This window comes from Apus apus, chromosome 2 (assembly GCF_020740795.1).
Source record: "Apus apus isolate bApuApu2 chromosome 2, bApuApu2.pri.cur, whole genome shotgun sequence".
In the NCBI taxonomy this organism is placed as follows: domain Eukaryota; kingdom Metazoa; phylum Chordata; class Aves; order Apodiformes; family Apodidae; genus Apus; species Apus apus.
This window is the reverse complement of record NC_067283.1, coordinates 41,940,326-41,956,589: the sequence shown is the minus strand read 5'-3', so window position 1 is coordinate 41,956,589 and position 16,264 is coordinate 41,940,326. Positions and strand designations below refer to the sequence as shown.

At 38.5% G+C, this 16,264-nt stretch overlaps 1 protein-coding gene across 6 annotated transcripts in view; it reads right to left on the bottom strand.

Moving 5' to 3' along the window:
• Window positions 1-16,264, bottom strand: part of RBMS3 (RNA binding motif single stranded interacting protein 3) — a 448,136-nt gene that overhangs the window by 64,787 nt on the left and 367,085 nt on the right. For all 6 annotated transcript variants that reach the window (XM_051612906.1, XM_051612908.1, XM_051612907.1 and 3 more), the window contains exons 8-10: window positions 14,431-14,477; window positions 7,018-7,114; window positions 4,235-4,285 (exon numbers count right to left, since the gene is read on the bottom strand). In XM_051612906.1, the coding sequence (XP_051468866.1) occupies window positions 4,235-4,285; window positions 7,018-7,114; window positions 14,431-14,477 (195 nt within the window). The remainder of the gene's footprint in view (window positions 1-4,234; window positions 4,286-7,017; window positions 7,115-14,430; window positions 14,478-16,264) is intronic.

The following is a 16,264-nucleotide window of genomic DNA, read 5'->3' as shown; positions in this document are numbered from 1 at the left end:
TATTATGCAGAAAGTATTCCAGACTGTAAATAGTATCTATCTGTGCATCCACAGTACTTATGGCCACACAGTTCTACTTGCAAGTAAAAGAGTGTAAGTGTAAAACCAATGTGCACATAGACTATTAGAGTAGAGCATTTCTGTTGGTTCACTAAAACAGAAAAAAATTGCCTTTAGAGAGGAAGAGTGCTTGTATTATTTGTAAAAAAGATTAAATTCAAAAGTTTTACACAAATGTCATCGTTAAGAAATATGAAAGCTATCTATATGTGAACTGACTTTAAACAACACATTTCTCAAAGTTTTTTTCCTGAACCATCAGACAGCCTTTGGGGACTACAGGAAAAACAAACTAATATTGCAAATGTTATAAATCCCCAGACTAACTCTTATCCCATTTATGTTTTGATTCTGTAATCGCTATCCATCTACCCTTATCCTGAGGCAGTAATGAAATACAAGACTTCTTTCAAGTTAGGGATGAGTGAGTGCTGTACTTTGAAAGCTACAGTTAACTAAATGGAGCTCAGACTGCCATCAGGGCATCAAATGTTAGGCCAATATGAGTCCAATCTCATACTGCCCATTTAACTATTCTGAAGCTTGCCTTCATTTACAGCTAGCAAGTGGGACAAGGGCACGTGGCAAGACAACAAAACTGGCAAATTTGAGGTGTTCTCACAGTCAATACTGTCAAAAAGTGGTGAAGGCTCCATTTACAAAGGGTATATCTTCATGTGTCCGCGTCACACATGAGCTTAAAGGTAAATGTTTCATCATGTTCATATTATTCAGGAATGCTGTTTTCCAAAACCCCAAAGGCTGTGCATGCACCAAGATGTGGAATGTTTTCACATGTGACCCTTCTGTGCAAGCAGAATAATATTTTTAATACTACTTATTCTGAAATAGCAATGCTACCTAAACCTACTGGATAACTTTCCATGGCTAGCAGATATAACCAATAACATAAACTAAAAACCTTTTTAAAATTTTATTTGTGATTGCTCATTGGCATCCACCTATGATATCAAGGTTAAAAGTTACAGGGAAAACCATGAGTGAATTATCATATACCTGCAGAGTCCTTGACAGTCTATCTGATTTTCTCCCATTAGGAAAAAAAATTGTGACTGTTTTTTCTCATGGAATATAATTTTAGTTATTTGCTTTTAAGGAGATGACAAAAGTAAGAAGATAAACAAGACTGGGGAACAGAAAACAATGTATGCAATGTATGTCAGAGGTTTATCTGGTTGTAGTTAAAAAGCTACAGAAGGAATTGGAGATACAATCTTTTACTCTAGTAGGATTTTTAAAAATCCACCAAATAAATGGATTCAGAATTCACACATGCACACATGAGGAAAATTCAGCTGAAATAGATATAAACAGGAAATAAAGGAGTAACATATCAGGCAGGCCAACCTACTGCAGGAGATATCACTGAAGAAAGACCATGGTATTTAAATCAGTGGGCAGGCAGGTGTCAAAGAACACAAGATGGGCAGGCAGAACAGGGTCAGGCAGAACAGAGAAAGGCAGACACAGGGTGGTAGTGACATGTGGCACTGCTCTTCCCTCCTGTTGACAAGCTTGCCAGCCTGGGAGAAAACTGTCCTGTCTGTGTGCAGCAGGCTGAAAGAAAAGCCTCCTTTGTCTCCTCTATAGCACAGTCCTGCCTGTTTTTCTATCATGAGGGACACTACATGGTGTTAAATTTTACATAAATATCAAGTAGGACTTTCTGTCGGAAATGAAAAGATAATCATCCAGTAACATGATTTAGTGGATACTTTTAATCAAAACAAAGAATTAACCAGCAGCATTCAAGCAATTCAAACTGTGCTTTCTGTATGAGTTCATCTCTACTCACAAAGAATAATAGAGGCTTAATAAAATATTCTCCTTCCTGGGGCAAGGGGAATGTAATATTTATCTGTACTGGTTTCCAGTGGAACACCACGTGCTACAAACAACCACCTCATAAAATATTATGAAGTAAAGCAGTGGCAATTTAGATAATAACACAGCAAACGAAGTTACAAGAAGAAACAAAAAGCTAACCAAATTAGAAAGTTCCCAGTTTCATCAGCTCACAGGGTTACCAGAACTCATGCCTTCAACTTTGTCAACTTCATTATAGTCTTTTCTTCATTTTTTTAAACTATGGAGGGGCCAATGGAGCCTATATTTGGGCATGAAACTACAATAAATTTAAAATGGACACAGATTCCTTATTTTCTTTCAAAACTGGCCATTAATTCTGATGCCTCTTGAGTCCTCTGTGTAGTAATTCTCTGACAACTTTTCAGACATTTCTAATAAAGAACTAATCTCTGAATGAGACCTGGGAAATGGTATTTCTGCCTTTTTTGCTTTTAGACTTCTTCAGTACTAAATGCCTCACATCCATTTATTTAAGAACGGGAAACATGTGGGAAAAATCTTCCAGTGAAGAGACTAGAATGACTAGAATGTGTTACAACACATGGAGGTAACCCACAATGGTAATGACACTGGAACTGAAACATTACAACACTTATCCACTGTCCCTCTACTTTTCCACCTACAAGCACACATCCCTTCATTGATGCAACTCTCTGGCTGGCAATGAACAAAAATTTAACTTGGCATAATGTGGCTGCCACTCACTAGATAAGTCATTTTGCTCTTCACAGCCCTTTACCAAGGGGTAAATACCTCCAGTTACCACACCAAAATTCTTCTTCTAGTACTTTAGAAGAATGCTTTGCTGAACATTGTCAAATAAAACTCAAACCCATACACACAAAAACAGAGATTGGTAGAATACCTAGGTTTTCCTTTTAGAAAGGAAGCCTTTCTGCAAGGATCAGAAATTCTTTACAAGTTTGATAACTCATCTTATACATACACATCTAAGATTTTGTGTGGTCTGCAATTAAATCCAAACACCAGAATACAAGGTCGATTTTAACTGTTAATTTGTTTGATGCAACTCATCTCTCTACAAGGAACACAGCAGTAGCTTTACTCCTGTGAGACCAAAATTTCTACTAGGGTCTGGAGAGCGGCACAGCACACAGCACTGCAGTGGTGGGAACTGGACTTCTAGGAGACAGTCAGTCCCACACTACGGTCACTGCCTGGTGAGGGAAAACTGAAGAACTTGACTCCAAAGAACTGAGGGATGTGGAAGGTGGTTTCACAGCATCACAGAATTCTAGGGGTTGGAAGGGACCTCGAAAGATCATCTAGTCCAATCCCCCTCAAATAAGGATGAGAAGTCTGTGCTACTAAGCAGGTATGCAGTGTAATTATAACCACGTAGTATAACTCTGACCAGAGGCTAGTCTATTATGTCAAAATATTTGAACACAAGTATGAATAAAAACCCCACCTTGCACTAGACACCTTAATTTCAATTTTTTTCATTCCTCATATAAGTTAATGCACTGATACTTAGGAGTACACATTTGAGTTTTGATTAATGACCCAATTAAGTGGATCCATACCTGAGAAAGCGATAAAAGGTAGGATATGAAAGTAAAGCAAATTGTGCATAGTGGGATTCAGCATGTTGTTTCCTTCTGGTACATGGTTAATATTTAGGGAAAGTGCATCAAAACTCTTCTGTGAGGTAAACAAAAAATAATCTGCACTGTTTCTAATGAATGTTGGAAGAAGAGTAATGCAGCTTTAAGCAGTAGTTACAGAGTGATGAAAGATGAAAATTTACACAGAAAAAAAAAAAAAAAAAAGCAGCTGACTGGTCAAATCACAAAGCAGATTCAGATTTGGCAGAGACTCTGTAAGACAGCTGTGCTTTACCCTTTTCCAGTACTTGAAATGCATTACTGAAGCATTGAGGATGCTTTAAAGCACATACAACTACAAAGGACTTTTTTGATGGATAAACATATACAGGAGGGGTAACGTGTTGATCCTGGCAATTCAAAGTATGCCGGAATGCAGTTATCTTGCAGTCCTTCAAGCAAAGCTTCAGAAGCAACACTTTAGAGCTTGTTATTCTCTTACAATCAGTGCAATTAGATAACATATCACCCTTCCTCCCCTTTTCACTAAATCAAACGGTCCTCCTTAAAGAAGCAGCATCTTTACAGAGTAGGGCTCTACTCAAAGGGAGCAACTAGCTGCCCTTATTTGGACCTCGGACTTCAAAGTGGCCAACAAGCAGAAGAAGGCTACACTGTAAGCACTTTTAGCTGGCTGTAAGTATGTATCCACTTACTGTTGGTTGCATAACATATGGCGGATGGGGCATCCATGAAGTACTCTGGACCTGCATATCAAATACTTTTAATTAGAACAGAAAAGTTTAAAAGAGAACTAAAATATTTACTTTAAAATACTCTCTATTACAACTACAGAGCTAATTCTAATGGATACAGAATGCACACATGCACGCATCAGAGCTAATTCTAAGATGTAGGTCATGTAACTCAAAGCAAAAATCATTTATGCTTCATAAAGTTATTGACAAAGGTAAAAGCTTTCAAATTTAATTTGATAATGTTTTCTAGTGAAGTCAGAAGGCTGAGTAATTGCACCACTTAGAATGATATAATCATATAATCATCTTGGTTGGAAGGGATCTTGAAGATCATCAAGTCCAACTCATTTTATCTCATAAAGCAGTCTTCAGTATTCCATGTTGTGCCATTTTTTTCATTTGTATTGTTTGCTTTCATCCATCAATATAATAATGAACATGGCATCCAACTGACAGTGTAGAAGACATAAAATATTCAAAGTTTATTTTCAAAAGTATCTGTATGAACTTTCAAAGGTATAACATTTTCAGAGATCCCAGAATGATTTATTTAATTTTCAGTAAGAACTGCAGATCTAATTCAGAGTTTTTGAACATTATTCTAATCAAAAGCTTCCATGGCAAAGCTGGCTTAAGATGTCCCTGACCCCCAGGATCTGCTTTTACTTTGGGCATTGTGGGATCCATTCACATCAGAACTCTATATGCCTCACCAAAGTCTAGTTTTTGTTGTAATGCCTTATAACTGAGATGTAGCGGATTCCATGGATATACCAGTTTTACTAGCAATTAAATACACTATGGAGTTGTGCATTTGTGGTGGTATCTCTGAGCAGTATCTCCCTCTTGGGCTAAGCATGAATTGCCCATATGTTATCATAACCCAGACTCAACCCCAAGAACTGTGTATCCCAGTTTCCTTTTGCATTGATCTGGGCACCATGACACACAGGATGTACATAAAAATATATAGCTGTGCTACAGCCATCCCTGGGCACCTCACTAGCTATCCCCAAGCCTACAGACATGGGCATGTGGCATCTCGGACTGAGCATAAGCAAGAATGACTAGGAGAAAGATACAAGGTCTCAGTTTTCCCAATGGCCTGTGATTTTGTTCATAAAGCAAGTGGTGAGAATTAATCGTATAACTGTGTACCTCAACACTGGCTGAAGTTTATTAAAGTAGATCTTTTGTTGAAAAGCCAGTTCAGTGAAATATCTTTAGAACCAAAACCAGCACACACATGTGCAAGCACACCTCTGCTACAAACTTTTATGCTGTGAATCTTCACTAGTGAAAATATATTAGAGCTGCCACACTTTGCTGCTGTTCATTGCTCCCACCCTTGCACGCTTGTGGTTCCTCCACTTTGCCAGGGCAAATGCCTTAGGGCTTACACTGCAAACTATTGGGTAAAAAAACAACCAAACAAAATCAATGTTTTTGGTACAAATGCATCAAACCATGCAAATGCATGAAACCATGCACCAATGCAACGGTTCAAGTCAGGAAGGCAGCAGAAAGCAACTGTGAACTGTGAAGCACTGATAGGAATAAGTGGCTCAGGCTGAATTCAGTGGCCTGAGTAAGAGGGAGGAGGTACAACTCTCTTAAGCCAGCTTTGCTACTGAGAAACGAGAACGTGAGCTGCACTTGTATGTCTCTGGCACAAACATTTCTTTGGAGTTGCCGTTTGCTAAAATTTCCTGAATTTCTTTACCAAAACAACTTCTGTTTGGCAAGTGTTACATAGCCATCTAAAATTAAATAACAAAATGTCAGAGAAAATGACAAGAATAAATTATCAAGTTTAAAACAACAGTATCAATGTTAAAACAACAGTAAAGGCAAGCACAACCTTCCAGAATCACCCGTGAGCAGTAGCACACACCATCTCAAAAAATCCAGTCCACCAAACCAACTCTAACATTAAGAAAAAACTACTATGCAGTTTTGCAAGTTTGGGTAGCTTATCTCAGGTAGGACTCAGGATTGAAAGAGCACTGATGCTATAGGACAGAAATAACTGAAATGGGAAAGTGTAGAGCTAATGATCAGCATCAGAGTGCAGTGATACATTCCCAGACAATGGCCAATCGTAAAACTATACAGCCTGGCTTTGACTTCCATCTCAGAAAGCCAGAACATGGCAATAATTTCCCAGTGAAGATCTGTGAGGGATATGCTGAGAAGAGAAATTCTGAACAACAAAACATGTGGGAGACTGAAGAAGGATATGAGGACAGTTATCTTCAACTAATTTGCTTTGTCAGGGATTACTGGATAAAAACAAGTACTTTTAAAGGATGCTGTTACTGGAGCAAATATAGCCAAGGTCAAAGTCCGATGCAGTCAACATAAATTATTAAAAAGCACACTTAAATAAAACTTTTGGCTAATGAAAAAAGGACCAAGGGCCAAAAGGACAAAACATTTCAGTAAGAATGACAAGCTTCTGCTGTTGTCAAATGGAAATGAAGAAAAATGCTGTTTTCTAAAGAAGCTGATAGAAATACAAAAAAATTACCCTGGCTTTCATTGCTACTGTAAGGAATGCAGGAAACACTCAAAACTCTACAACAAATGATACCTGAATGCTACTAGAAGGCCTTTTGTTTAAAGCGTTACTCAAGAGCGCAAGCACTCACACAATTTTCTGTGGTATACACCCTGCTTTCATCCACATCCAAAACATAATTAACTGGGAAACATAGTAGACAAGCACAAATCTGACGTACCTGATATGTAGAGACAGGGGAAGCAGCAATGAATGGCGTGATTGATGTCTGTGGAATCATGCGGTTTGTTGGAATACTGTACGGTGAGGAATAAAATCTGCAAACAAAGAACAAAAGCAAGATTTTTTTGACCCTTTCAACTGCTTAGGCTCTGACTGACTAATTCACTGCCTCCCAGGCAAAAGAGCCTACACAGGTAATTATGTCCATCTATTTCCAAAACCACAATAAAGAAGATGTGATGGCTCCACTGAACAGATCTGGAAAATGGAAAGGAGGAGGAATATTTACACAAAGCATATATTTTTTTTTCACTTCAACTAGCAAAAATAAAGAACTTCACGATACAAGAAGTAATTATCTGAAATGCAAAGACAGCTGATTTTCTAGAGTATTAGCTAGCAAAAGGGAATTTCTTACATGATATCGAAGACAATATTGCTGATTTATTTTTACATGTGGTACTGCTTTCTTTTCAGATCTTAATGGTTCAGTGCTGCAAGTAACACATTCCATATACATGCCTGAATTATTTTATCAAGGAATGGCTACAAAAACTCTGGCTGAATTTTTCAACTCATCTAGGCAGAAAGCAAAAAACATAACTTCTACTGAAATGCATCACAAATTATGAGTCTAAATGTCCTAGGTAGCACTGAACATCACAGATTTAGTTGTTTTTATTTCCACTGTTGCATGCTATGAAAAAAGTTGCACTATCTCTTGCTTGATGGTAATAATGTTACCACTCTTCTCCTTCCCGGTAGGTTAATGATTATTGATGTAATTATCACTTGGGAAATATCACTACTGGTGGATTGTCTAAGTACTTAATATGTGTGTACTTGTAAATATTTTTGCTTTTGACTGTTTTTCATTTTTAACTGTCAGGTGAAAAAAAATAAAACTGCTTAAAAAAAATTTATGGTCTTACAACTGTCAAAATGCTGATATTTTGGACTCCAAGAGAGGGAAACATAGTCTGGTGCAGTGCTCTCTCATCCAAACTAACTCTCATGCAGATCCTTCTCACAATCTTACGAGTAACAGAAGATTTTTCACATATGCTCTCCTTTAACAGTGAAGTGGATTACACTCCTTGCCTTTTTACGTTTTTTTCCTCTCCACACTGAGGCAATCAACAGTAGCTTTCCATCAGAGCCATGCAACAAAAAAATCATTACTGGTGTTTAAACAAGTGTTCTATTTCCTGATCACCCTGGCATCCTGGATTTAGTACTAATCAGTCTAGTTCAGACTGGATGCATTCATTCTGGATGCAGGCTCAAATGACCACTGACTTCATCCAACCAATAGCCTCGGAAAAACAGGCTGCTGTCGCTGAAGGTTCAGCGGAAACATTCAAAGTTAGGAGTGGAGAGGGAGACAGAGAAGCAATCATTTGTTCTCTCTATTCCAAATAAGATTTTAAAATGCCAAAAGCAGCAGGTGGCGACTGAGGGATTTTTTGTTTAATAGAAATATATTGCTATTTTAGGAACATTTATCTGCCCTTACAATGCTCACACAGAGACTATTTTAAAACTGTGCCTTTGCCCAATTTTATATATATCCTATTAGGAGAATTTAGAGGTATTTTTATCCCACCGCTTTTATCAAACATTTAGTTCATACAGCATTGGTCGGGAAAGTATTTTTACAGCACTAGCCAGATTCATCTATGGCACTAGCATGGTGCATTTGTTATCTAAGTCCTGTTACAGGGGTCTTCTCTCAGATTGAAGTTAACCACAAATCACTTTGGCTATGCTGTTGCTAAGCGGATGAAGAAAGAAATGCTGCATGTGGCAAATGAAAACAGCCAATGGCAGACTGAGAGAATTTACTTTCTAGATAAAATATATAACAGAAATACATATAAACCTCTTGAACTGAAGTGCACTATAAAAAGAAAACTCTTTTGAGAAAACAACATATTTTTGTTAATTCTGTTCTTATTCCATTCATTAGCCTGCCACTGATACTTACTCATACTCATGTTGCATATGAACTGCTTGGACAAAGGCGAGTGCAGGGGACAAAAAACTTTCAATTTGAAAGTAGTGCTGACACTTTGGAATGAACTCTCCAATAAATCCCAGCAAATACTACCAAATTACAGAAAATGTGTGCTAAGCCAAGAACTTGACAGACAGCTAACCATTTCAGCTTCAGCTTAGAGACGCAGTTATCTGAACAGTACATAAGCTTGTGGAATAATACACTCTGGTAATATGAAAAATAGAGCCCTTTCAACACCCCTGCCAATACCATTTATTTGTCGCAGTTTGGAATGCTCTCAAATTATCATCAAACAAAACATACTATCAGGACACTCAGCTATATTGTGAAAATGCATGTACCAGAGTGTCATAGAAGGGAAAGGAAGGAAATCTGATGCAGCAAACGACAGTGTGAGAAAATCCAGCTAATATGTTTCAATTTTAACATTAATAAATCAAGTTTAACAATTTGAGACACTGTAACAGGCTGTAGGTAAAACATTTTGAAATCAGGAATCTCTTATACCCAGAGACTAAGGTTTGTCTTCCTGCTGCAGTGTCAGGTGGATATCTCTGCACATGTGAAGCCCAGTGGTGTGGTGAGGATAGCAGTATCCCCACCGGGGGCAGAATCAAGTGGAATGCCCCACCCCCAGGTGCAGGATGCTCAACCTGCCACAATGCTGGAGCCATGCACCATCCTGGCAGGGCCTGCTGACAAAGAGGCTCAACATAATCTCCTCAAATTCCCTTTGCATACAAATAGGCTAATATCCTAACATGCAATCGGCTTTGGGGAGAGGCTGGACACCTAGTGAAAGATGGGAAGAAGCAAAATGCAAAAGTGGCCTGTTGTGATGTAAACTCTATCGCCCTATCGCATCCCAACAAGATCTGGGCTACTGACCTTGCCATATGTGATCTTGGGCTTGCTTTTTTTTTTTTTTTTTTTTTTTTTTAGAGGCTCAGGGAGAGATGACATGAGGTGAAACATGCCTATTGTGAATAAGTCCAAGGGAATACAGTATTCTCAGGATATGTACCTCAGAAAGAGGAGTGGAACAAGGCTATATACTGGCTCTGACTCATTTTAGATATATTGCTCAGTGACACCCCCAGGTCTCCTGGCATTAAAATAACACAGTATTTGGTACTGTACTTTGAGAGCTGTAGGCTTTGTGGTAGTTGACCTGCAGGCTCTGAGGAGAGATCTCCAAAAGGCTCAGCTGTATATTCCACAAATGCAGTTTGCATCCTTATACTGGCCACTGCAGTTTTTTGCAGGTGTGAGCCAGTGTTGCTGCTCCTCAGCTGCACCTGCTTTGCTAGAACCAGCAGCATAGAAAGGCAGGTGGCAGGGATGAGGCAAAACGCACATGGCCCTTGCATTAAAAATTTTTCAGCATGCATGGATTCTATAAGCACAGGGAAAACTCATCCCTGGAAGGCAAGGAGATTTTCATGAATTTTCCTGAATGAGGGTTTATAAAGGACTCAAAAGAATGTGTTTTTAAAATATGTTAAAAAAAAACATGTTCCCAATACATCATCAAGTACACACAAGCAATGCTTTAAGAACAGTTTCTGTTGCTTAACAGACAAAGCACATACTCTCCTCCTACATCAACCCTCCCTCTGCATTTGAGAACTGAATTATCTGTAGCGTCTGGTCGCCAGTTCCCTGCCAAAAAATGGGGAAAAAAAATCCATATGGTTCCCATCCTATGGGGAACGTGCAAGATTCCACACAGAATCTGCACAAGAGCAAGACCCTATTTGCACTGCAATAAACACCATTTGCTCATGCCTCATGCCTGCAGGCAGTAGTGAAAAAGTTAGATTCATAAATAGTATCCTGGGGCTCACATAATGTAGGAGTATTACCAAGTGTTATCAAGGCAGCAATTTTCTATTGCAATCAGCCACGGAGTCAGATGTTTGAGATGAAAAAGACCTGTCTGAATATTGAGCCCATTGGCCAGCAAATGTGCAGTATAGTTCCCTAGATATCAGATATTAAACTGATACAGTACATCACAACCTTAGTCAAATCGCCAGCAGAAATCAAGCCTCAGGAACATCTTAAATGAGCATCCTTACAGTCCAAGAGCTCTTTTTTGTTCTTTGTATGAGTGCATTAAACCACCAAAACAATATTAATATCACAAATTGAAAAATCAATAGCATATTACAACAGGCATACTAGTCCCCAAAATAAAACCTGAGTACCTTTGTAAATGCAATTCAGAAAAGGCTGATAATAAAACAAAAGAGGCACCAAGAGATTGGCAGGGGAAAAGAGCTTATCTACTGAAGTGTGTGCTTACCACGTCTTCAGTAACTCATGCTTCAATGCTATTGTACACTGTGGGCCAGATTCTCCACTCCATTATACCAGCTTTACAGTGATGTAACTCCACTGCATGCTTAAACAGAGTTACACGGGCATAAAAACAATATAATTAAATGGGGAATCAAGCTTTACAATCTAATAGATTCAGAAGAAAATCATCTATTCCATTGTGGGGAAAAAAATCCTTAGCTATTTTTAGTGAAAGCCTCTCTCTCTCTCTTTTGTTTTATCCGTGCCATAGATTTTCAAGTCAAATATGCAGTTATACAGTAGTAAAAGTGATCGTACTACACCAAGAGCAATGAGAACCCATCCTTTCATCTGGACAAGAGTTCAAATTCTTCCTTTGGTTATGTCACAACCCAAACGCTAATATAATTCAAGCCTTTCAAAAAAGGTGCGAATTAATTTTCAATACCACCTCCTGACACCTGCAGAGAGACACGTCTCTAGCTGGCTTCTATCCTTCACATAATCCTGCATGGGCACAGCGATGTGCATCAAAATGCATCCATCAGCCCTATAAAGGACTCTAATAGATGTCAGCATGTGCAGTTAATCTTCCTTTTTAAGTCTTATTGGCAATTCATACATCACCTGAATGATGTACCTTGGGTTGGTACATCCAGCCTCCGTTTATTAAGCTCCCTGATGGTGGACACTCTAAGGACTGAGTGACTCATGCTTGCCACAGCACATCAACAAGTCCTGAGCTATGCTTAACCTAACTACACCAAAGAGACCTACCACATGAAAGCAGTCCTTGTTCTACAGACACCTGAGTAACATTGCTCCATGCAAACCTTAACAGCTTGGTCGACCTTACTGCCAAAGTATCCAGCAGCATTTTACCCATATAGTGGGTATGGCAAGACCATCAACACACCTTTGTGCTCACTTCCAGAGCGTTCTCACTGTGAGGACGAGCAATGAACGTGTTTGCCTCACAGCCCTTCACTGACAATTAAGTTAACCTGTTTTACTTCCTAGTGTTTAAGAGCCTTTAACACTCATCATGGCCACACACCTGCTTTGAAACCTGTGTCTTGCATCAGTGAGCAACAAATTCCATTTGCACTTTTTACATGCAAAGCATCAAGGTGCTCCTGGACTTGGCTAAAATAAAATCCACGAGTTAGATTTTTATTGTTCTTGCAAGTAAAAAGGTTTATGAAAAAACAGTAAAAATTTATAACTACAAGATATATAGAGACTATTAAGTGAATGCCTGGGGAGCTAAAAGAAACTGTGTAACCAAAGAGTCCTGGTGATCCTCAGGTGACAGCATTTTAAAGACATAACCAAAGGATGGAATAACAGTTGTTTAATTTTTGGTGAATAAATAGACTTTTCCACATAGTAAGAGCTTCTCCTCATGATACTGCATACAATCAAGATCTCATTATAAGAGCATTTTGAATGAGATTGTTTTATCCTGACAAAATTGAAAACATTTTGACACTCTAAAAAGAAGAGGTATATAAAAGTGATAATTCTCACTCTTAGAGAGATACCCAGTGCTGTAGTTTATTCCATGCTATACAAATAAAAGAACATTAAAAAAAAGCCTGCAGAGCTGAAATTCTCCATTGGGTACTATTTCTTTTCCCAATGACCAGTAACAGCATGTCCAAACAACTGAGTGACCAACTGATCAGTGAGCAGCTTGAACACCTCAGCAGTATGGTTACTCTCCAATACAAATAATGTCTGATTCTGAGATAAATTTCTTATTTTCAAAATATCATTCTTGAAGTAAAATGACATTAATCTCAAAGGATCATTCAAATTACAGTTTCCAAAACATTCACACAATTAACTTGCAGAAATTCCATTGAAATAAAAGTAGTTGTCTGGATGAAAAACTCGTGGACTATGAACTACCAATGGTTTTATTTATAGCCTATAATGTGATAACAGCTGAAAAGTCTGAAGACAGAGAGGAAAGACTCATTTGGGAAATCAGAGCTGGGCAACAGAACCAGAAGATTCTGTAATCGCAACTCTGCAAAACCCCTATTTTTTTCTGAATTTCTCTGGTTTGGCTGCTTCCTCCATAACATGGAAATATCACAGGTCTTACAAGGCTATTACTTGTAAAGGGCAATTAAGCAAAATATACTATTATTATTATTATTCATTTTTTTTACATCTACTGAGAATGTTGAATTTTTTCTAAATGCTTTAACTGGCCATGCCCTAACAAATACTTAAAAAATAAATCCACTCTCATCTGTATCAATGTATTCTCCTCTTCAGTTGGAGAATGCAGACAGGAATATGAATGGTATTTGATAATCATACCAAACATCTCTCTGATCAAAGAGTGACTGTCAAAGAGTTTAGGGTCAAACCCTCTGCTTCTCTTCCAGTTGTTGTTAGCCTATATGAAAGGATAGCTATATTTCAAGACTGTTTTTCTAGCTCATGAATTGATTGGAAATGTAATCATGCAGGTAAATAATATGATGATGTGACTTCTCCGCTAAACTTGAAAAAAAAAAAAAGTTACAATCCTTTGTGTCAGCAATGGGTAGTTGAGAAATGAAGAAGAGTTTTGCTCAGAATTTTACCCCTAAATCCCATCTGCTTACACACTAATTTAAAGCCTTCTCCCTCTTCGACATTTCTATTCAAACAATGCCATGGAAGCCAGCCAGCCTGTAGAGAGAACCCCAGATGAAGTAACAGCTCTATTATCCAAAATAGGCTGGAATCTTCAATGATTATTTTAACAAAGCAAAGTCAGGAAAAGGACATTTTACTGGTTTCCATTTCATACAGAGAGAGCTTAAAAAAAATAGCCACTCACATTTGCCAAATAGAGATGGAAACTATTAGGAAAAACAACTTCCCATTCACATGGATATTACAAACAAGAGGGCATAACAGCAAAAGGGAAACTAAAAGAAGAACTTGACAATATAGCATTACATGCTTCAGACAAAATAATGACTGAGTGAATTTGCTTCTGAGTAAGTTTCACCACAGAGAGAAAACAGAAGATGGCATTTGAAATAGTTTTTTAAAAGACATAAGAAAACATGCATTTCTTACCCATTCTGTATAGCAGCTGTTGGATCATAAGTCAAAGCCATGCCAGCCTGCACATAGTTAGGGAAAAAAAACAGATTTTTACTATTACTGCAGAAGAAAAAAAAAAAAAAGAAAGAAAGAAAGAAAGAAAAAAAAAAGGACATTTAATATATTCTAAGCCAACATGAATAAAAACTGAATGCAACTTAAATGGAAATCTACATTCTCCGTGGAAGCTCAGACAGCCCAAAGCATCATGGACAGATTGGATACCTCCCCTGCCTGAGTGATCACTGAGAAATGGATCTGTTCAGTATGTTGGCTGTCATCATCTCGCCAGAACATTTAGGCCAAACGGTGGTTTTGTTGCACAAGTATCAGTTAATAACTCCACTGAGATCAATGCATTTAAATCCGATTGTTCACTGTGACAAGACAGGGCCAAATCCTGCTGTTTACTGCAAGACAGGTAGTTGGCAAATACTCTAAAGCCAACTTCATGAGGGCTTTTCAGGAAGGAGTTTCATCTTTGCTACAAAAGCCACACCTTGCATGACCCCAGTCTACCATTTCTCCTGGCTGTCACTTGTAGTTAGAGTTAATTCATTACCATGACACATGAAACAGAAAGAGGGCTGTGAAGCAGAAAATACCAAACAACAACAACAACAAAAAAAGAAAAAAAGAAAAAAAAAAAGGTGCTTGAGCTTTTAAACAAGGCTTTTAAAATACTTCAGAGGTCTGGACAGTGAAAGAATTTGTTAATGGGCTACACAGAGCCTTTCAACTGCAGTTCACCACGAAGCAGAATATGACCTGTGAGAAAGGATTTGGCAGTGTCAAAACAGTGTCCAGTTAACAACTGTCACCACTGCCACCATTAGCAGACATATCCACAGGTATTGCAGGAATGGCAGGGAGAGAAAACTCTCAGCTGAAGACCAAATTTTCCGTTCCACCTTGTGCTCCAAAAGGGCAGTCAGGGAAGTGCAGGAAGCACCAGCTTTTTCCCCAGCATTTACTTTAAGATGTACAACTGCAAATCTCTCCTCCCACATACAGCACTTCCTTTGACTTTTTGTCTTAATTATTTTTCTTCCTCTCCCTTTGTGAAATACTTGCTATTGTTAAGACAATAGCAGGGAATGGGAAGACACCTCCCTTTATGTGTGGCTAGAAGCAGAGAGGAGAGGATTCCCAGTACTCAAGGTGCTCCGTTCCCTTTTGAGAGCAGCTGAAAAATGGCCATGGCATCATCCCACCCCAAGGAACTGTATTTCTCTTTACTTGTCATACAGACCATATGCTTGCTGCCTGAGACGGGAGACAGCAGCATTTGCTTCAAGGACGGGTGCTTTGTCAACCATGCAGCAGGGTCTGCACTCCTGGTGGGAGTTTTCAATGCCCCTGGACCCATCTATCAAATTACTTTTGAATAATGGCATCTGCCCCCTTCCAGATGGATACTCAGACAAGTCAGGAATGTATTTGGGCCTGGTCAGTTCCTATGCAGGCAGGTGAGCAGTCAGGGTAAAACCTCTGGTGATGAGCAGGCAAAGAGGAGACAGCACTTCCAGACGAGCCAGGTTAGGTGTGGACACTGGCCTAAGAGGAGATGGTCCAAGTTTCCAGAGACCAAAAATAATTTCTGATCTAAAAGGGTAGGCTTCACACTACCTTACATAGCCAAAAAATTTTTGTTCATGTCATCACTAAATTTGAATATTTTTCTCATTTTTCTTCTAAACAGATGCTAGAGGAAATGTTTTGCTTATTGAAAATGCCATTGTTTTAATAAAATATGTACTATCTCTCTATCAAAGGATAATTCAGGAGACTAAGGCCAAGAACTCAT